The sequence below is a fragment of the Charadrius vociferus genome, unplaced genomic scaffold (genome assembly GCF_000708025.1).
Source record: "Charadrius vociferus isolate BGI_N301 unplaced genomic scaffold, ASM70802v2 scaffold365, whole genome shotgun sequence".
Taxonomy (NCBI): domain Eukaryota; kingdom Metazoa; phylum Chordata; class Aves; order Charadriiformes; family Charadriidae; genus Charadrius; species Charadrius vociferus.
The window spans coordinates 607922-630991 of record NW_009648559.1 but is presented as its reverse complement, the minus strand read 5'-3'; the positions used below and the strand labels follow the sequence as shown (position 1 = coordinate 630991).

Sequence of the window (23070 nt, the reverse complement as noted above, 5' to 3'; positions counted from 1 at the left end):
AAATTTGTAGGAATTCCTCACTGGCTACATATTGCCCAGCACAGACACCGACTCTGGGCTGCAAACCTATGCTCTCATATAAAAAAAAAAAAGAAGAACAATGGGGACAAGGTCTAGAGAAGGTTGCATATGTTGTGGGGAAAATTGAGAATGGGTTGGGGTATCTCGGAGAAGGATAGGTGATTTTGCCTTTTTATTTGCAGTAATGTTATTCTTGCATGACATGTCCCATTTTCTAAGGCCACCCTTTACAGGAATACTAAACTCTCAGGGTTGGAAGAGACTGAGCCAAAATCCTGCGGGTACTTCAGATGTTCGAGAACGACTCACCAGCAAAATTCAGTGCCCTAAATGAACTGGAATTCCTCAAGTGGAGCAGAGTTGCCATGGCAGCTACCGAGGTCTGTGCTGCAGGATAAGGCCAAGACAAAGGGAACGGCTAAACTAATCGCAAGCAGCTAAATCGGCTTTCAGATATCTTTCCTGAGTTACATTGAATGCTCTTTGGCCTCTGAATCCGACCCACATCTCTCCCAGCTGTAGTCCTGCTCAGGACTTTGCACACTATTTCTCTGCTCTCACCTTCAATATGGCACCAAAAACCTATTTAGTTTTGGTGTTTTACATGCATCCTTAGACCTGTTTCTCTCTAAACCCCATCACTTTACTGGTCAATGATATGCCCTTCTCCCAGTAGGACCACTGTTTCTGCCTGTAGAACAAAGATCTGTGTAAGAACTGCATCATTCTGTGCCTCAAGGCACTTGCTTCCTCTCCTCACTTTTGTTTGTTAATTATGTATGGCCACTGCATGCAATTATGGCAACAATCTCCCTATGTCCAACCCGTATTTTTACAGAACATAGCAGAGAATGAGATCGGGTATCAACATAATGCAAATGTCTCGCAGGCAGCATGCAGGTTTGTCAATATTGGTTTTGGACGGCGTGTCTCATCTCTAACTGTGAACCATCTCTTTTTATCATTCAGAGAAGACCTTGATCACAGCTCCCATGAGAAATTCAGACAGGGAGAATGTCCCAAAAAAAGCATAGCCTGTAAATTGATAAGAATGAAAAGAGAAATGGCATTTCCAAGAACATAACCTCCCAGCTACCTCACAGCTTGCTAGACCCTTAACCCCAACCCCTCCCCACAAACAGTTGAGAGCTGCCTGAAAGAGAGCCAATAAGGCAGCCAAAAAGCAAGATGTTCTTGCCTAGAAAAACACATTCTGGTGTTTAAGGCTGGAGTCTTGCTACCTTCTAATGGACCCCTTTTATGGCCTCAGTTGTTGACTTCACTGTTAGAGTAGATAGACAAGGGTGAACAGGAATAACAGTGAAGTCCCAGCAAGAGGAGGACAGAGTATCAAGTCTATCCTGCAGTTACAATGCCTTCTCCGTTTGAAAAGGCCAAGCCAGACATAAGAAACCAACACAGTGAGGTCATCTCCCAACACCCCTGCAGTCAAACCCTGTGGGTCGTTTCCTTCATGCACCGTGTGACACTTGCACATTGATTTATTTAAAACAAATGTAAAAACTTCTCTTTTTCTGTGAGGACAGTTAAGAACAATAAACAATTAACGAGTTCTTCCACGAGCAGTGGAATTAATGAGCCTGGTTTCCTACAGAAATATTTCAGATGACCACTTCAGCTGCCAGCCTTCTCAGTGACTTCTGTCATTAGGGCAACAGGCAGCATAGGTTGGGGCTAGTTCGAGTCAGCTACGCCTGCCCAACTGACAAGTTGGCTGCTGCTTCTTGGAACAGGGTTGGGAAATCCTTCGGTGAGGGCACTCAGTAAGGACTCTTTGTCCTCGCAGTAATTTTGACAAAATATAGAGGAATGTAGTATTTCTGACACTCCTATCACCCTCATAAGAATTTACCAACAAGTTAAAAAGTTGTGGGGAAAAGAGCAAGGACTTACAGACAGGTAATGTGACTGGAGATGCCTCAACTGACCAGAAAACAAGTATATTACCACACTTCAAGGCAGCATATGCCTCTGAAAGCATCAATGCAAAGGCTGGTGATTAGATAAAAAATTGCAGACCTATCTTAAGACTACCCGGTAACTTTCTTAATCGATGTCTATTTAGAGCAATGAACTCACATCTGCTGTTTAAGAAAGAAAATATATACTTAGAAACAGCAAGTTCTGCTTAGTACATTTAGTATCTACGAACACTGCTTAAGGTGCCCCTGTGAAATGAAATGAGAATCAAAAGTAGGTAGCTCTGGTGACACAAACGCTGTCCTACCCTGAATTTACTCCTCACCATCTTTAGGGGAGGTATCAACTTAAGGCAAATTCTAGGAAAAGTCCTGAAGATTGACGTTGCTTGGAAATTTCTCTGCTACACTGTAGTTTCTCTTCATTGTCTTGAAGCTGTGCTCCACATCATGTAACCAAGCTTAGCACAGTATTAAAAAATTAAACATCAGAGACATTCACTTACAAGTAGTTATTCCAGCAAACATCTCGGCAAATCTAGGATCTCTCTCTTGGGAGAAGATAGCATCAGGCTTTTCCACAGACTTTCCACCCTCATGAACGTTAGCTGGTATACTTGGAACAGGTACCTGTCGAGATACACAGAGAAAGGTTATTCCTTCCATCATATTTGACGAAAAGGAATTCAGGGACACTCACAATGAATTCTTAATTTTGCTGAAATCTGCCATTGCTTTATGTATTAAAAGATCAGAGGCACAAAAATAAAAACTTGAGAAATTTCACCTGAGACAAGTCATAGGATGACAGCCCATCTCTTTGATGTACTTCAAGTTCCGCTTGCTGCTGCTGAAGTTGTCTGCAAAGGAGACAAAATGACTTCATTAAAAAACCCAATTAAGATACAAAAAGGAACAGCCATGGTCTCCTATTTTATACTCCAAGCAAAATGTCTCACAGATGATTTAGTAAATCCTTTGCTGTGAGATCCATCTGGTTTTAAAGCTTTCTCGTTGAGAAAACTTGCACCACAGGAACATAACATTGCACATGACGAGTTTTGCTGTAATAGCACAGAAATGTAGGTGGGTAAGTAACGGAGGATGGAATACTGCCTCCTGATAAAGGGTTTAAGAATTCACTTTCAAGACACCAAGAATGTCTTCCTCATGTTAACGATGAATATACCAGACCTCTTCACTGATCCTACTGAAGTAACCAGGCAACCTCCAGTAACATTAACACAGAATTATGCCAGTCAATAAGAAAAAGTGAGCAGAACTCTGTCTGAAGCACATCAGACCAAATGGAACAACCTGCTGAGCAAGAAAGAACTGCATATAAATCCTTCTTTGTGATAAAACCTATTTAACATGCTCTACTCTTCTCAGGATCCAAGTCCAGATTCTATTCAATTTCTGAAAGCTTTTAAGGCAGTGAATGTCCAGAAAGAAGTTGCTTGTGCTACTATATAAATCAAGACATTACATAAAATCAATTTGTGTTGACAAATGCTACAGAAAACACAAGTCTCCTTTTCATGCTAATCAGAACTGAACAAAAAATATCCGGTGTTTAAATGAGACAAAAATCACTGGAAGTAATAGCCTTAATCCAATTATATGAATTCAGGAAAAATTAAATGTGCACCAGCAATAGAAAAATACTTAAAAGAAAACTGCCAGAGCCAATAAGCGTTAGGGGCTGTATGCCAGAATGAAGAACTTTAGCGTTGAAAACTCTGTAAATCCTTGAAATGCACTTGATTTGCGTTTAGTGTCAGGTGCTGTTACTTAATTATGACAATTAGTCAATATCAACAGATAAAATCATTGAAGTCATGAGAATTAACTGACAGGTGACCTGTAGGGACAGCATGTAAGTGGTGGTAACTCAGGCATGTTCACATTTTACACGTGCAACTATTGCCTATTTATGAAAATGTACAGATCTGTTATATAGTTGTAATATATCTCGCACAGTGATCTTCTGAATCCACTTCTTCACTTGCTCTTCTTAATTCTGAAAGGACACAAATTCAAAGCTCCTAATGTAAAAAAAAAAACAAAACAACCAGAGACAGTTGTATTAATTGTTGCTACCAGAAATTTTGAAGTTATTGTAATGAAACAACTTTTACACAAAAAGCCACTGTGCAGAACAGTCTATCAGAAATAAAACCCAATCCCTTTGAAGTGAAAGACAAAAGCGCTACTGATGCATTAAGACCAGAATTTTACAATTAAAACGTGAGCTGATGCTTTCTGTTTTGGACTTACACCATCCCCACGTTGGGTCATTAGGTTCCTCCCTTGCCTGAGCACAGGTTTGTGTCCTTGTTTGCAGACAGACAAACCCAGCTTTGTCCCCATCGCTCAGCGAGGATGGCAGAGTGCGAGAGCCACATCACCTCGCCAGCACTGCACCGGCTTTGAGCTGTGTCCCGGCTCCAGCCCCGAGCAGCACGGCCACGGCATCACCTTCACTTCACAGCTTCCTGTTGAAAGCAGCTCCCAGCCAAGAGGCCAGCTGATACGCAGGCACAACATCTTGAGATTTCCCTGCAAAAAGGGAAATCTCCACGGCCCTCGTCTGAAGAAGCATCACCGCCATGGAGAAGGCAGAGTCCCTTGCTCTGGCATGGGCCAGTACCACAAAGGACACTGAGCCAGTCTGTGGGGTGAAGCTGGGAGCTTGCTGGGAAGGCTTGTGTGCAACGACACAAAACCTCAGCAGCTGCAAAATTATCTAAATGTTTTGCACCTTCCATTAGCAGTTGCTTTCTGTCGCTTGGTGACAGTTAGCAAGATTACTTCTGGCCTGAGGATGCGCAGGTAGCACACCATCTCCGTGAGGCTCTTTGCTCAGTTAGCAAAGAAGATATTACTCCCCTCAAATTATGCTAAAGCTCAGAGAACAGGATAAGATTGGAGTTGGACTGACAAGAAGTGATACTTGCAAATGGCATCTGACAGTGGTCGCAGTTTCTGTATGCTTCTGGCCTCTTTCTGAAGGAAAAATCACCTCACGGACAGGAATTATACACTGTCCCCAGAGAGACACTATAATGTGACAGGTGGTAATAGATGAGATTTTGCAAAATAGCAAGATTATGGATTTGAAACTCTGGAAAATTAGGATACATTTTTGGCTGCAGGCTTGAATTTTAGATTTGTATCCAAATCTTCTTTTAAATTTTGAACTAGATATATTCCAATGTCAAGGGACTGAGAAACAAACTTGCAAAGTCAAATGACAAATTAGGCACAAACTGATGGGAATGTGGGGGAATACTCAAACAAGCAACTCAAGTAAGTAACAGATTTTTCCATCCCTTGATGCTTTCCCAGAAGACGCTTTGCTCAGACACCAGTTACTAGGCTCCACGGCAAACTGGACAAAAATCTGTGAAATGCAACAAAGAGAAGATGGGAGTAGCTGGCCAAAAGCCTTCTGCTAGCCTTATGGTGTAAGAACACATAATTCACAGAATCACTGTTGTGCTACGAGTGACAGGCAAAAAAAGTCAGTTCTCCCAGTTATTAGAGAGCCATGGATTTTCCACATTATTTTAGCCAACAGAAAATTCCTAAAAGTTACCTCTGGAATGCAAAGAAATTCTTTGTTCCCAAGCATAAAATGCATACTTTCCCAACAGAACTATGGGAGGTAATTTAATCATGGCAAATCTATGGGGAAGTTTTTCTAAATACCACCCTGTGGACAATAAACACCCATTAAATCCTGTTGTTAACGTGAAAGCTAATTACACTGTTTCATTTGTTTTTATTACCAATGACTTGGTGCGTGTGTCAATAAACAGCACATTAGGTCTCTTCTGTTCCGTATAAAGTATGTTTTCTTGATTCAGCCATATACATACAAATGAGCCAAACAAAACAGCATACTTACTAGTTATTTGTTTTGTAGGCACTTCTCTAACGTACTGCTCCTTCGCCCTTCTCTATCTTTCATCTCTAATACTCGTTAAGCTGCAGTGCAATATAAATACCACATTGTGTTAACAGCGCTGAACTTTGGGAACTACCTCCCAAATCCATTTCCTATAAAAACCCGATGCTTAAGCGTATCTTCACTGAACTCTGTGCAAGCTATGCTGCACTTAATTAAGATTGAAATGCAAAGCCAGCTTAGCATCTTCTGCTCTTGTTTGCTGCTATGATATAAATAGTCCAAATGATGCTTGAAACCTGAAAGAAACCGTGCAGCAATCCATGGACCAGCCAACCAGGGAGAGCTGAGCGCTGCTGTCGTGGTTGCTTCAGACCCTGCCACTGAATCGGCCTTCTCGACTGAAGAGTCAACACGTGCAGGTCCCTTCAGTCATCCAGCTGCTGGATGGTTTTTGTAACGATGATACAGAGCGAGGGATTATTATCAGTTTGGGCAAAACTCAAACTGCCTTCTGACTTTGAAACCAAAGCCCAAAGTATCCTTGGTATCGATTTCAGTTTCAAGCTTCAAGGAGTAAACGAAAGAGAAAATTCCCGGCTCTACAGGATACCCAACACAAGAAGTAAGGTATTGCCTGGGTCAACAAGAGGATTCTGCCTCTACTGCGGGAACTCCTGGGCCACCCATAGGTTTGGTATGAAACTGAGAAAGCCCTTGGCTTGAACAAGGAATGGTTCAGTCAGTCTGAAGGTTTTGATAGTTAATTCAAACTTACTCTGGTAAATATATTTGGAGGAAAAGGGAAGATTCTGTGAAAGCTCTTTTGACATTGGAGAGGATTTCAGCCGAACTAATCTCTGTCTATGAACACTGAAGTCACTTATTCCTTTTCCAGGCATCAGAGGAACCAAAAGGATTTGAACTTTAAAATTAACAGTCTCTATGGTGGGAGAGAAACAATACTACTGTATCCCTCCCAAGCTATTTTTATGTAATACAGGCACACGTGCTTCCTGCGTCTGGTTTGGACAAAAAGGGGAGTAATAAAAGCCTTGGGGCTGCCGTTGTAAAATCCCCTTTCAGAAACTCTCAAAATCTCCCTCTTTTAACCTACAATTCACTCCTGTGAAAGGGTCTGTCTAGCACCGGCCTTGAGGGATCAGATAGCCCCCAGATGGCACGGAGATCATGAGAAACTTAAGTCTTTAGCACCGATATTGTAGACTGGAATTTTATCCGAATAGCTGATCTCTTTAGTATTTTGGCCCATGAGAATCTGAAACAGAAAGCATCTCTCCCACAAGCGCTGCCATCAGGCAGCCTCCAGCAGTGACCTGTGCCAGCTCACTCCGAGACAAAAGGTCTTGAGACTCAGGACAACTGTAGGATTCATAAATGCACGCAGCGCAACACAGGACTTTGGGGCTTACCAAAATGAAACATCAGAATTTCCATGAAGGTCAGGAAAATACCTTTCTTCTGTATATAAATATAAAACCACTTCCATATAGTTTTATCTGTCACCATGACAGATTATTTTATTCAAACGCTGCTCCATGTGTATGTTAAATAAACGTTGATCACATTATTATTTCTTTTTGGAAATCAAACAGTCCCAACTACACAGGAAGATGTGGTGAAACAGGGGACTCTTCTCTTCAGCCGAACACAGCACAAATGCTAAATGTTAAATGCTTCATTTCTCCAGGAAGTTTCTCTTGGATGACTACAGCCAAGTGAAACTGAGAAAAGTTTTCTTTTCTTTTTTTGCAAGGAACTAAGTGAACATTTGAACCTAACGTTTCGTTATCCTTCTGCACCAAAAGCAAGTTTGGAAAGTTGACCGTTTGAAGCTCCAAAGGAGTATCTTTCTTAAAAAAAGGAGAAAAAAGAAACAAAACAAAACAAACAAAACAAACCAACAAGAAAAAAAATCAATTAATCCCTCCACAACTGGAACCACCACTGCCCTCTACAGTCTTTTGGGAAAATGTTGTTCACTGACCAACTCGAGAGCTATTCCATTAACAGACAGACACACAAAGGCATACTGTGGCTTTAAACTAGCCTACGTTAAAAAGCGACTTAAACCTAGGCTTTACAATTTCACGTTGAATTTTCAGCTGCCTCAGACCTGTATTTTATGGAGCTGGCCGGGTTATCACAGCGACAGCCAAATCAGAATTTGTCTCTGTGCAGAACTGCCTACAACTGCGCAGTGGAAGGCACGCCTGCTCGGTCTCCATCTGAAGAACTTTGCCGACCCCAGAGTGTCTGATACTTGCACCGACACGTAAGGACGGCCACACGCACTGTGGTCGGTGCTGAACAACCAGCCCCAGCAGGAGCTGAACGAGGAGGCGGAAATCAACAGTTACCATGACGTACAACTCCCCAAGGCATCTAGGAAATTAGAAGTCAAAACATGACCCCAAATATGCAAAAAAAAAAAAAATAATAATCCAGGAACAGAGAGGAACAGCAGCACATTACAGTAAGTCCTCCTTGGAAATCTGGCCGAGAGGTGGGAAAGAACAGGGGGAAAAACAGAAACGGTTTGAATAATGCATTCTTTCTACTATTCAAAAGCAGACATAGAATGGGCTGTATCTTGCCGTAAGACTAGAACAGTTTCAAGATGACAGGAAAGAGAGAACATCCTCTGTCAAAGTAGCAGCAGGCGACTTCCATATTAGGTCAACATTTCTGGGTTGTTATTCAAACCTAGCAAGAGAGATAGAACAAGAGCCAGAAGCTGGCACAGTCCTATTCATCACACTAAGTGCTGCGATGCCAAGCTGAACAGTATAGTGCATGCTCAGAAAAAAAAACATTCCCAGAGTCAACACAACCCAAGTCTACAGCCCCACTTTTCGATCCGTGGACTCTTAGGAACAAAGCACAATTAAGCCAGCCTGGGACAGATTTCTGAAGTCCCTTTTTATTTTGCAGGCCTGTTCTTGTGTATACAAATTATTTGGAAAAGAAATATGGGACAGCAGAAATGTGGAAATACCTATTTTGATGCGCAGTGAAGACAAGGAGATTTTTAGCTGTCTGATTACAAGGCACATTTGCTTGTTTTCAATGAGCTTAACTATTCCGTTGTTTAAGCCCAACTTTTGGGTATGCAGAAAAAATGATTGTGATGCTGGGTTTCAAATGAGAGAAAGCACAGCCCTTCGAGCCCAGTTCTGTGTCGTGCCCAAAAGAGCAAGTCAAGGACCACCAGAGACACTTACTAGCTTTCTAAGTTCAACTGCCAATGTCCCAGGGGTTTGGTTTTGCAAGTGGAGCTCTCAGCATGCATCTCCACTAGTAGACCGCTCGTTCAGTGTTTCCATTATACAGTCTAACAGGTTAAGATCTTAAAACCAGTATCTTCCTCTGAGCTAAAAACTTGGCAAAAGATCTTTGGTTAGACCAGAAGCAGATTTTGTTTTAGAAATAGATTAAGTTTATATTGGAAAGAAGAAACACAAAAACCCCACACTGTAAAGCAATGGCTTTATCAAGGCCAGATTAGCTTCTGCAGTTACTGGCTCAGAACTCAGGAGGCTCCCAAAGCTTCTCTGCTCACACAGTGACGAACCTCCACTATACTGCTAGGGCGACCTCCTCCTAAGAGGTCCAATGAATTAATACTTTAAAAAAATCTGTCCAAGACAGGATGACTTAATACCCCTCTTAAGATAAGGGGTTGGATCTGTCCCCGTACTTGGGGATATTCTACCAGATCTTAACTGAGTACCAGGAACCCTTCCCACTCGAGCCTCCTAGGAAATCATTTTGCCAGTTTTCGTAGCCTGTAAAAGCAGATATAACACCAGGAGAAGATGCCCAGGACTACGGAATGGTACGATCACCATGAAGAAGAGGCTGGAATCTGGCTTACTTGTGCGATACTTGTTAACATGGACATGGAATTTTCTCTTTGGCTTAGAAATGAGGCTAATCTTTCTACAATATCAGGACAGCTGGTCTGCTGTTGGAAGCTCTGTGCTAGTTTAAGGCAGCCTGGACTGAGATCAATGGGCTTGTCTAATGACATAACAGATAAGTGACGTTTCTCCCCCAGTGCAGCCAGGCCCTGGAAGCATCACAGGATAATGACACAGAGAAACAGCTACATTGTGAGATCTCACGATGCAGAAAAACCCTGTTACAGACTGTACTGTTATAGAGAAATAAATGTAGCCGGGAACAGGCTACCAAAAAATTGGAATGCGCTTTACAGCAAAAAGCAATGCTTAAATTCGTATAAAACCACATAAGCGAGCATCTGGAAAGGCACGTACTTTACATTAGTGTTGGTGCAGATGATGTATTCAATCTCATCGGAATAAGGATTCTGAAATGTGAAGCTGCTGGTTCTGATCAGCATCCATTCCCGGTTTTTGGTACGAAAACGATACATCACAGACAGGACTTGACCTTTCAGTTTCACAACCTGCAAAACCATTTGGAAAGGTTAATAAAAGGAGATTGCTACTTGCTGCGCAAAGAAATAGTAAACAGCAGTAACTGGTGTGTTTTAAACTTGAATTACAGAAAGTTATGGACACAGCAGGGAGATTCTGAATTTCAAGAGAATAAGCAAAATCTGATTCATGTTTGCAGCTATTTCCTTCAGAATGAAACCCTCACACTTTATGGTATAAAATGCCATTTTCCAGCCAGCATAGAAGGATATAGATTCAGGACGATGAACAGGTTGTGCTGTTACACCAACAGGGAAGCTTTAAGAAGGTCTTAATGCGGAATGCTTATTGAGAGATTGACAGAAACCAAACCGAGGATTTTTCAAATGTTCATATGTAAACCATAAACTGAACACTGCAGCTGAAACAAAAGCCCACAAGAAAAAACATTTTGAGATTGACTATCTGCTTTTCTGCTTGGGTACCTAGCTATACAGTTCATATCTGTGACATACCAAGTCACACATCAGCATCAAAATTTAGGATAATAATTAAACACGATTCTTTTTTTCTTTTTTTTTTTAAAACCATACCTGGTTGGGTCCTGTGCGCCCCCCCCCCCCCCCCCCCCCCACTTGCTTTTGGCTTTAAAAAGAAGAAAGAGCGAGACAGTGTTTGAATGGAGAGAACACCAATAAGCCACTGTCCATTTTAATAATATTAATGAAAATGGAGAGCAAATTCTTTGCTTTGACAGCCTATTTGTTTATAACAAAGAATTCAGATGTCTGGCAACACTCAGTTCAAATTCAGGTTTTAGTAGCTGAAGTTTTGTTGAAGTCAGTAGTGAGAAGTAAGAAGCAGCCAGCTAAAGACGTATTCTCAAAACAATACTTGCACACTGGCACTGTAACTGCATTTTATGTGTTATCTAACAATCTTGGTTTAAGCCAGAAGAAGACTTATATGGTTTCAAGTTATTCAGCTGGCACTTACCTGGGCTATCTGGGTTTATTTTTTATTGCTTGTCCACCAAGCTATCTCAGGGGTGCCTCAGGGAAGGAAAGGGAAGATTGACTGCAAATAAACGCCACATCTCATGTGGCTTCTTAAGGCTTATCCACTGGAATTTATTCTTTATTAAGCTATCTGCAGCCTGTATTCTCTAAAAGTAGAAAACCCAGTATTTACCCTCTGCCTCTATCCACAAGCAACTGGATGAGGAAAAATGCTCCAATGCTGTTTGTCCCAAATGTCTGCATTTCAAATTGATCAACTGGATACAGGATTAAATGGAAAGAATGCAAAGAGAACACACAAAAAGCTTCAGCAATGCCCAGGAAAGTTCAAAGTAATACTGAGGTAAATGCCTTTTTTTTTTCTTTTTTTTTTTTTTTTAAGTGCTTTTGTAGTTTGAGTGAGCTACATTCTTTTATCAGCAATTTTCTACTACCACACCCAGGGTAAAAAACAACCCAGCTTGTGTAAAAGTGTCCAATCTGAATAGCATCCTACTGGATATCAAATAGCTGTATTCTGGATCCTTTGATACTAAACTCTATTTGTTGATCTTGGCCTTGAGACTATCTTATTCTGGCCTGATTTTCCCACCCTGATGAATGAATTTATCTTCCCAAGGAAGTAAAAGCTTTGAGATGGATACTGGCAACTGACCAAAAACTGCAAAACCCTCCTTCCTTCCCTCCCTCCTCTGTTATGCACCAACCTGGTTCTGATACTGTCAGCAAATTAGAAACGTCAAGTTTTCAGAGAAACTTTTTTATAGAAAAAAAAGTGTATTGGAAATCAGTTACCTTTTTAATGAAGAGATTTCTAAGGCCAAACTAACAATAATAAAACAAACTGCAGTGATCTATTGTCCTGAAGTCTGAACTAAGCAAACACCAATTCTGTAATAATATATAAAGCATAGAGATCACTGGTGGGAAAACCCTGAACTGTCTTAAAACAGTGCACACAAACAAGATAGCACAAAAAAATTCAAAGCTAATGTTTAACCTTTACTTTCTTACATTCTTTGGAAATAAAAACCACCTGGTGCATAGCTTAACTGTTTACTTCAGTCTTTTATTGCATGATTGAAATAACAGCCCCAATCACACTGCTACTGTACTGAACAAAAAATGTACCGAAAAAAGAATTGCCTACTAAAGAAACAGCACAGTATTTTCATAGGTTGGACACAGGTCGAGTAGGAACTTTCAGTTCTAATCTGCATTTTTTCCCCTGCTGTCTTTTGGTATGACCTTAAGCAAATCATGTAGGTCCCTGATCCAGCAAACCATTTATGCACGTGCCTAATTGTGAGTAGTGCCAGTGAAGCCCCCAGTAACTGAGTTCAGGGATACACTGGCAGCCTCCCGCCGCCCCACTCCCAGTGAGCAGAGTGAGGACTGAGTCATTAACTGGAATGGTAGTTAGTCAGCCCTTCTGAGCCCCAGGCGATCACTTCAGAGATGGAGGGTTGATGTGTTATTATCCTGCAGCTCTCTGTCATTGTCCCTTGGATAAATTAGTGGAATCAATCATTTGGGTATTAGTGAAAACAGGCACATGCGTTCTCGCTACTTTTCTTGCGCCACTGATGCGATCAGGCCCAAGTTCAGAGAGCTGAACCAGCTGAAAGCCAGTCACACGCAAAAGCAACGAGTCCCTTAGCTAACCTACCCGGCAAGTCCGTCTGTGCCAGTATCGGGACAGCAGGAAGGGTGGGGAGGAGGTCAGGGAGAGAAGAGGTGGAGTAGGACCTTACTCCTGGTGACAGCTACCCATCAGGTAGGTTCAGCTGCAGCCTTACACCTCCAACCAAGATGGGGCAGAGAAGATGACTGGTGATTTATTTCAAGCACCTCTCATAGGCTCCTGCCTCTGAATCTTGAATTTAAAAGGTCTTTAGCTGCTGTGTGAACTCAGTCCATTCAAAGGACACGAAGTGGGTGCAGAGTGCTCGCACAGTCTTTTCTGCTAGCTCAGCAGTGGGGTTGGTGGCCTCCACTTGAGGGAGGGGGTGGTGAGAGATAGTTCAGCAGTACTGATATCCTACACCATCTCAAACGCTTCTGTAGAGACCACGGCCTCAGTTTCACAAGCTATTCTATGGACACAGAACAGCATTTAGTAGTTTTCACCAGAGAGGCCTTTCAGGCTCCACTTCTGCATGCCATGCCTGAATAGTTGGCTATGCAATTATTTTAGAAATCACTTCATATCCGTGTTTCACAGCTGAAAATACATCTCAGCATCCAACGCATGGTGGATCAACAGAACTTGGTTGAGCTATAGGCTGTTGTCAGAAAATCTGGAACCACTTAGATCGTCTGAACCTCAGTAATCAGTTAAACAGTACACTGCGCTTTCCAGTGCAGCAGGGAAGGCGCTGGAAAGACCAGCAACAAGCAAAGGCTTGGGGAAAACACTCCTACTGTATGTCCCAGATCAATTTGAAACAATAAGCTCTACAATGGAATAAATGCCTTTGATATAGCTGATGTAAACATGGCCCACTGTAAAAACGAATCCAGATCAGTAATTCTTTCCATATGCTGTATTTCTCTTGTTACTTCTGTCTGCATTTCAATTCCTAATGGAGAGAAGGGCCAAATTCTCTACTGATGTAAAGTGGTGTAACTTCATTAAAGTATGAAGCACATCACCTATTCCAGCAGAGAATTTAGGTCATAAACAATCCAGCATTACAGCAGGGTGTTAACTACTTTCAAATGAACAGCCCATCTTGGAAGGTAAATACTTTTGGCTACCATTTAACATCGTGGGGTCTATAAAGGCATCGCCAAAACAGCTCTAACTTTGCAGTGAACACACATTAAATTTTTTTGTAAAAGGAAAACAAAATGTATAACTAAGTGACTTATTTCTAAAGCCACAGCAAACAGATGCTGCAGTTTAAGCTACCATTTATGCAGCTTAACTGATTAGTAACTGATCAACAAATTGCTTTTTATCTTGCCAGTCCTGCATAACAGAAAAAATTCCTTGAAATGAAAAATAAAAGCTACTTCTCAGAACAAAATAGTAACAAAAATAATAAATAAATGGCAGAAGGAGCAGGATGCAGCACCTGTTGGAAACTCTCCCTCAAATGGCTTTGATCTTCAGGATGGCAGAATTCTAAAATATCTTTCCCCAGAAGATCCTAGAAGAAAACATAAAGCTCTATAAAAAACCCAGACCACAACACAAATTCACATGCAGATCTGCAAGTAATCCTTGCAGACGCTAGATCTACCGCCCTTAATGGGACTACTCAGTTAACTGGGGATGAATCATACAAACAAGGTTTGTAGGCATCAAGTCCCACATTATATTTGTACTGTTGCACAGATACATGTATTTACAAACAAATTTTAAGTGTTTTTTTAATACCTGTGAAAAGGTGTCTTGAAGAGACTGACATCCTCTACTACAGCTCATTTTATGGTACTAATTTTTGTAAAAACAGTTACTGTAAAGCTACCTAAAATCAAAATAAATGGGAAAATCTAATGAGCAAGAAATTATTTTTGCCTGAAATTGCAACTGTTGAGAGTTATCTGACAGAGCGCTGTGGTAGTGAGGAGTTCATTTACTTTTCTGCTCAGTTCTGTGGCTAGTCTCCTATTCAGAGGAGCAGATGTAAACCGAAAGGAAAATAGATGCCATAAATGATGTTTGCTTACTGTTCAATAGACTGGCAGAAGTACAGATCTACAGGACTAAAACTCTGTCCAAGCACCGTTAACTTTCTATCATAGAAATGTCTTTACTGGAAAGTTGTGCCAGGTTCAAAGCACAAGGTTTAAATTCTGGCTCTTAGAATTCTAATCAGATCTAAAAGGTATAAAAAGATATCCAACATAACAAAGGGGAAAACTACAAATTTTAGAGAGGTGTGGACAGTAAAGAAAAATGAACAGCGTTTAGTGCATGACACATGAATTGTCAGCTAAAAACATTTCATGTTTTGCTGCTTTTGTTTTTAATATGGAAACCAAGTTTTCTTCAGTAGCTCTAATCAGTCTCCACGTTTACGTGACTCACTGACCTGGGGCTGGTAGCCAATGACGCTGATGCACCTTGGGTCGACAAAGGTGATGACTCCATCAGAATTGTGCCTAGACAAGAACTCAGTTGGGACCGACATGCCATTCATGTCCATGCACACTGGAGAGCTGGTTACCTAGGACCAATGAAGTCCACAGCATTTAGTCCACACAACAGTCACCTTAAGCCAAAGTTGATTACACATCTAAAGAATAAAATCTGTTGGCAGGCTGGTAATTACTGAAGGAAGTCATAAATAAAACAACAGCATGAATAAATGACACAGAACAGCCTTTGGTCTAGTTTGCAGTGCAAATATCTCACCCCATGGTACACAGCTTAACAGCGTAGCAGGGAAACAAATACACCAGAAGTTCTCAACAAGGAGGGATATAGTAACGATATAAGTATGGCTGGAATCATCTCACTCTGTGGGACCACATTACAGTTTGGCATCTTGGTTCCTACCCTTGTCAACCAAGAATGAGAGACTTTCAAAGACAGTTCAACCCACCCATTTTAGGATGGGAAGGACAATCTAAGAGGACAACTCTTTATCTGTAAACGTATCCAATAGGACTAGCTCAGACTTAGGCTCAGCTTTCAGATAAGGATCATCTGAGAACATCCAGAGAACCCAAACAAAGTTCTCCAGAGATTAAGGTAGGTGATGATATGGATCAGCAATGCTCCTCAAAGCTCATCAGAGAGAATGATGCATTTCCAGCCCTCTGCCTGAAACCTGTGCAATCAGGTCACTCTGTATCCATTCATGCCTGCTGGGGCTACAAACGAGACCATTATTTTACAGCTTTCAGAGCCATCTCTGTTAACAAGGTCCCAATGCAAAAGGAGCAAAATCTCATTTGTTGCTGTCTTGAAGTAGATTAGCCAGTTAACTGTATGCAAGATTTCAATTTGCTGTTACAGAGCAGTTTATCACTTGGGCACCTTGACTTCTTTGTGATTAAACCCATCCCCAGAGCCTCCTCTTGCCCTCCCTCACATACCCTGCTGCCTCTTCTAACACAACAGATGTTTTGATGCTCCACATGTTACTAATGTGATTTTCTCGGAAATTATCTTTCTTTGGCAGCTGTAACATACAAATCCCCGTAACTTCCTTCTCTCCATCAGCTGAATATATTACCCTTGATTATAAAAGCATGATTAATCTAAAAACCAAACAATACTTTTGTAGCTCTGCCATCACAATGGAGGCACACTCTGCAGAAGTGCTAATACTTGCAGTAATATTCAGGCTGTTCACCTCAAATAAGATGGGTTTGGCACCTGTGCTCTAATGAAAGGGTCATTCTACCTTGTAAGAAGGAGCGATGCCATCCTAGCAGATGGCAACGAGTGCAGGCCAACAGGAGATCATGCAGGAGGCTCAAACATGTTCACCCATGGCAGAATTCCCAGACCAGAAAGATAAATATTAGCCTCCCTGCTGCGGTGAAGGAGGTTCACCACGACTGGTCTAGCTCCCACTCAGAACTCTTGTCACCAATGGACAAAGGAAGAGAATGTATATACATCAATTGCAACCATCTGGACAAAAAGGGAAGTAAAATTTTATTCTCACTGTTCCCTCAGCCGACATCACATCCGAATGCACACTGCAACACACACTGAGAATAAAGCTATTATTTGTGAAGTGCCTCTTGATTGCCTTATCTTTCCCATTTTCAGGATAACTCCCGCAATCACAGTTTTTCAAGTAGTTGATTAGCCGGAGAGAGAGAATGAATGAAAGAATAGCAGGGAGCATGTCACTGGCTTTGGGAGCCACTGTAACCTACCATCTGCAGCACCTGTACTCCCATATTTCCCACAGTCTAGAATATCCCAGCCCTATGCACCCTAGAGAACAGCAGGTCTGTACATGCTCGTGTTCCAGGAGCATCTTTGCCACTGTTGTCGGGTTAAATACACATACACACCAAAATCAAGCTTTCATGTTGTTTTGTTAACATATTCTAAACAAGTCCTGCCCATGGCAGGGTGGTTGGAACTAGATGATCTTTAAGGTCCCTTCCAACCCAAACCATTCTATGGTTCTATAAACCACTGGCTGCACACCGACATTGAGGCGCTTTGTATTTTGGAGGCAAGTTACCGTCTAGTACCAGAACTTTGCGCAAATCCTTTACAACTAAAGCACAAGTCTGATTATGCTTTCAGAAGTAGTTTATAAAAGGAAAGACTGGCATTACCTGAAGCCTTCCTATCGCCACAAGGCAATATTTACTACCTTGTCCCACATCAGCATCTTCTTCTGGTATAGTCATTCCTAGAGTAAAAGATAACAAATACTGTTATAATTAGGAAATTTGGATGAGCAGAGATGCTGCCGGCCTGGCTCTATACTATTCTAGATGCCCTAAATCATACAAAATAACCTTATTGTCTTCTCTAGGATTCAGGCATTATCTCTGGGTTCAGATCAGATGATCTTTCTCAGTCATGTTTGATCCTACATACCTCACGTGCATATACAGTACCCATGGCAGCAATTTGGCTGCCGAAGACAAAGCAGATACAAAAATTCCATTATACGCCGAGACGGACAGTAACATTTCCATGAGTACTGCTCCACAAGATGTTACGGGAACCATGCGGTCACTTAATATGATCAGTGAACGCATGCTATGTTCAGTTTTCTTTGGGAATAATATATTATAATGAGCCTTAAAAACAAGGCACAGCCTAGATTATTCATTAACTTCATGCTCATATTTAACAGCCGGTTCTACTTTTTTCTATAATGGACTAAATCTGGGTCGTTACGTTGAAAGACTGAAAAAATGCGGATGCTTTGCTAACAGTGCTTGTTTCAGCTGTGTAACAGAAGTAACTGTTATAAACACAGGAATAATTTCAAAACATACATGTGTACTGTTTTCCATCTCAGTGTTTCACGAATAGGAACACTCAGATTAGCTCTGTTTACTTGCTAGTTGGCTAAGCCTTTACTTAAGGCTATTTCCCAACTCCAGTTTTGAGATACCAATTTCCTATGAAGCATTTGAAAAAAACATCTTCCAAGAGTGACACTGCTGACTTATTTTAAGTGATTTGTAAACTCTTTCACAAGGCTTTTCAAGGAATTCAGTCACAACAGGCAGTGAATCATTTAAGAGGCACTTTAAAGCATTACTGAAATTAATTGCAAAGCAGCTACCAACTATGAAACATCAGCCACTTTATTCCCAAAATTTGTAATTCCCAATGTAAGTCAGTCTTTGAACTGTGCAGAGGATGACAGCATACAACTTTCTCAAACGATGCCTCTGAAAAACGACCATAAATGCTGCTGAATGAACCAAAGTAGTCTCTGAAGGAAGTATTTTGTATCAAAATAATTCCATCTTATCTGACAATCAGTTTCTAAATATCACTTTACAGGTATTTTTCAGTTCCCATTCAGCTATATAATAAAATATATACAAAGTATGTAAGAAAACCCCGTATTTTTCTATAATATATTTAAGTGTTATCATCATCTCAAACTTTAATTACGATGGAATTCACAATTTCAGGGGCCCAACTTCATTTGCAGCCCCCAAGAGACAACTAGGATTTCACCAGGGGATCTCAAGAGCTTTACAAAGCTCTTGCCCCTTCTAACAAAGGGGAAATTGAGGTGCAGTAAGAACTTCTGTGTCACACACAAGAGCTGGGCAGAAACCCCTTGTGTTCAACACCATGCTCTTTCTACCTGGAGATACAAATTTGGCTCTAAATAAGTCCTTAGCTTCTAAATCTATGCGATATCCCTCATCAAAAGCCAGGATAATCCTTCGAAATGTTTTCTTAGAAGCTGTATGAGAAGCTGTATGTGATCTTAGGAATACATTTTAAGAAATCAACAATTAAACACATAAGTTAAAAATAACATTGGGTGGACCTTACACAAGTTATTTTTCAATTAAACTTTATTTTGTGCTTCCGATAAAGGTCCCTCTGTGGGTTACTAGGGACCCAACTTTCATTTGAGATCCTTCATGTAACTTAGACCATCCTCGAAATGAAGACAACCTGCATTTATCCTCCCCGTGGGACTGGCCTGCCCTGCCTATAGTTTATCAGTTTATCCTTCAAGCAGTTAAATTAGAAAGCCTTGTTTCGATATTTCCCACACTGCTATTCCAGTCTGTTGTCTGCTACACACTCGGGAAACCACAAACTAGACCCCAAACACAAGTCAGTCCCATGCTCTGAGACACCAGCATACCACGGAGAGCATAAACCACTGACATGAAACTACAGTTAAGAGATTCATATTACAGAAGTATTTTGTTTTCCTTCCTTGCTGTGTTTACACACAGTTATTTCTTCAACTTAAGACTTAGTAATTAGCTAACGACAGCTCCAATAGGCAAGGGAAGTGAATTTGGCTGCCTCTTGAGAAGAGAGAGAAAATTACCCTGAAAAAGCAGCACAAACATATCTGTGCAAAATTGTGCCCACTTAAGAAAAAATTTTGGCAGACACATGGCTGCTATCTGCTCACATACACGTGGGGCACAGGGAAGGTCGAGCTCCCAAAACTAAACCTAGATTCCTCCCCATAAACAATTTGAATTTTAAATAGGTAGAAAATGGTCAACTGAAAATTGTGTGCAGTTTGCAGGGGATGAGAAGTGGAATCCAGCAGTTCCACCTGACAAAGCGGAGACTGGAGGTGTGAACCGAGAGCAGGAACAATTAAATGATGCAGCAGCTTAGGAAGGAGCACTAGGATGCTGACTGCTGCGAAAGAAACACAGCAGTGCACTAAAACAACACAAGGGAGGAAAGAAAGCACTGGAGCAACCACAGAGTTGACCTAACATTTTGGCTGGAAGATGGCAGCAAGGACTGCATCCCTTCGAGAGATGCATGAGGAGTCTCTCGCTCCTCAGTCCCAAACTCCGCAACCAACAAGTTCAACTGCCAGCCGAAAGAACAAACATTTCAAAAGGTGGTGCCTGAAGCAATCACGGTTGCGTTCAGACAGCTTGGTACAGGTGGCGTGGTTTCAAAGATGCTGTGTGATTCTAGGTCTTAGCACCTTCAGAGGATTTTCTTGGTGGATGCCTGATACTTCTGAGAATTCAGCCACTGAAACACAGGGGCCTAAGTGCTATTCTAAGGAAATAATTCTAGGCATTCCAGTTGGATAACCTTAACGAAAGGGTCCCTTTAAAATGGAGTTTTCCATTTGAGAAGGGCAAATTTAAAGTATTTTCCCTTGACTTCAAAAGTTTTTTCAATAGTTTCCTTAGCAGCACAGTTTATTGCAAAGGACAGCAAAGATACTCAGCTGGACGGCTTCCACTTCACATCATCTTTTTTCTGCAGCTTTCCTTTTTAGGAACTTGGTCCATGCTTGCTACTGCCCAAATGAACTCAAAGCAACATAAACAATTTCCAAAATTAAACCTAGCTAAGAAACACCATTTCTGATGTCATTCTGTTGGCAAGGGAGGCTGTTGTTCTAATTTTCACCTTTTTTTGTTTTTTTTGCAAGATGGATCAGTGTCTGTATAACACACTGGAAAAGTATTAGTTGGGTTATTCCACAAGACACCCTATGAATAAAAAACAATCTGCCTGGAATTAATCAATACACGACCCAGTGAATTGCTAACCCTTTCCCAAAAGTGCCTGGAGTAAAAATATGCCAAAATGATCATCTGCTGCTTGTCTGCAGTTGTAGGTGCTATTACTGACAGCATTCCATACAGGAAAATTATTTTCTTTATTCTTTTGCTGATAGTAACAAAGATTCAACTGTGGGTATGCTTATATATGAGGATGCATTCGTAGAAGAGATTTACTTTTGCTTTAGCATCCCTCCTATCAAACAGAGCACAATACGGACAGGTAAATAAAGATACGTGCACTGCACTTAATACTGGTTTGTCCGGCTCTTAACGTAATGTAATATTGCTCCTTAACATCACCACAGAATCACAGAATCACAGAATGGTCAGGGTTGGAAGGGACCTCTGGAGATCATCTAGTCCAACCCCCCTGCCAGAGCAGGGTCACCTACAACAGGTTGCACAGGACAGTGTCCAGGCGGGTTTTGAATGTCTCCAGAGTGGGAGACTCCACCACCTCTCTGGGCAGCCTGTGCCAGTGCTCCACTACCCTCAAAGTAAAGAAGTTCCTTCTCATGTTAAGATGGAACTTCCTCTGTTCAAGTTTATGCCCATTACCCCTCGTCCTATCACTGGGCGCCACTGAAAAAAGACTGCTCCCATCCCCCTGGCATCCTCCCGTTAAGTATTTGTAAGTATTAATAAGATCCCCCCTCAATCTTCTTTTCTCTAGACTAAAGAGACCCAAGTCCCTCAGCCTTTCTCCATATGAGAGATACCATATGGAGATATGATATGATACCAAGTACCATCAGTATCTCCAAAAAAAGTTGCAAAAGCCTTGAGGAAAGAAGCCATGAAACTGAGCTTTAGGGGGCATCAACAAAATAAACATACATTAGTAATTCACATTCTTGATGTGTAACCCCATGAAAGGCTTTATTTCTCAACACCAAATAGATGCTCCTCTTGAATAATAAATATAGTGCTCTGCTCGTTCAAGTTAATATCAACAATTTGCAACGCTGAGGCTGCAAGTGAGCATCACAAATAGAATGCTGTGCCGTTAGAGGTTATATTTAATTTCCAAGTGTCCTTTATGCCAGCAAACAGTTTCCCACAGGGTAACGGCATGTGTTTGTGTGGACATAAGGAACTTTTTAGTTTTCCCAATAAGCTTCCAGTTGGCTCTAACAACAGAGCAGCTTCATTTTATGCCTTCTTTCTCTATCCGTCTGCCCCATATTTTCTGCGAGACACAGAACAGTGTTAGTGGATTTGTGGTTTTACATCACCACATTCAAAAATAAATTATTTATGAGTCTTTAGAAGGAGGTAATTTCAGCAACCGGTGGTCACTAGGAATCCCCTGTTAATGCCTAACTCCATCAGAACCGTTACTGATAGTTACATGCCCGTGTGTGAAACTGCACTGTGTGACTTTATCTCCCACGCGCAGCGATGGAATAAGGCTGTGGATGTTTACAGCATACAGAGGAAAAATCTTGTGAAAAATCCCCCCAAAAACGATATTATTCTTTTTAAAAAGAAAAAAAAAAATAGTAAGATAAAGCCTTGAAATGACAGCACTGCAAAGAATATTCAAGCAACTATTTTGTTTTGTATTGGATGAGGGAGTACTTTGCACAAACGTCCAGATTCTGGCCAAAAATTTAAAATAACCTAACAGCTTTGGCATGCTGTGGTTAAGATGTTACCGTAAGTCTGACTTGGAAGACTAAAATGCTTCTTTTTTAAGATAAAAAAACTAAGGAGAAAAAAAAAGATTTCAACATTATTTGAATTTAACATTATTCTGGGACTTTTTATTTGAAGTTTTCAAAATAAGTATGTATCTAAGCCTTTACTTCACTATGTTTTTTTCTGCAGGTCCTGGCTTTGATTTACAGAAAACAACATCCTGACAGACTGTATCTTCTCTCTCCACCAAATATTTTCCAATAATTGTTATGGCATGAAAAAAAACTATTGGAGAAATATCATATGGAGCACATAAGATTCATTTCCTTCCAGGAACGAGATGCTCAGAGGGGAAAACAAAATAGAAGAAAAGCAAATGCTTGCTGAAGCTCCTGAAGCCCAGGAGGAGGTCAGCA

The 23070-nt window shown here is 41.1% G+C and overlaps 1 protein-coding gene across 1 annotated transcript in view; it reads right to left on the bottom strand.

Annotated features, from left to right (window-relative positions):
* Positions 1-23070, bottom strand: part of ARNT2 (aryl-hydrocarbon receptor nuclear translocator 2) — a 77331-nt gene that overhangs the window by 12613 nt on the left and 41648 nt on the right. Inside the window, exons 8-13 of the mRNA XM_009886104.1 lie at positions 17579-17655; positions 15361-15495; positions 14398-14472; positions 10176-10327; positions 2749-2821; positions 2468-2591 (exon numbers count right to left, since the gene is read on the bottom strand). Of these exons, the coding sequence (XP_009884406.1) occupies positions 2468-2591; positions 2749-2821; positions 10176-10327; positions 14398-14472; positions 15361-15495; positions 17579-17655 (636 nt within the window). The remainder of the gene's footprint in view (positions 1-2467; positions 2592-2748; positions 2822-10175; positions 10328-14397; positions 14473-15360; positions 15496-17578; positions 17656-23070) is intronic.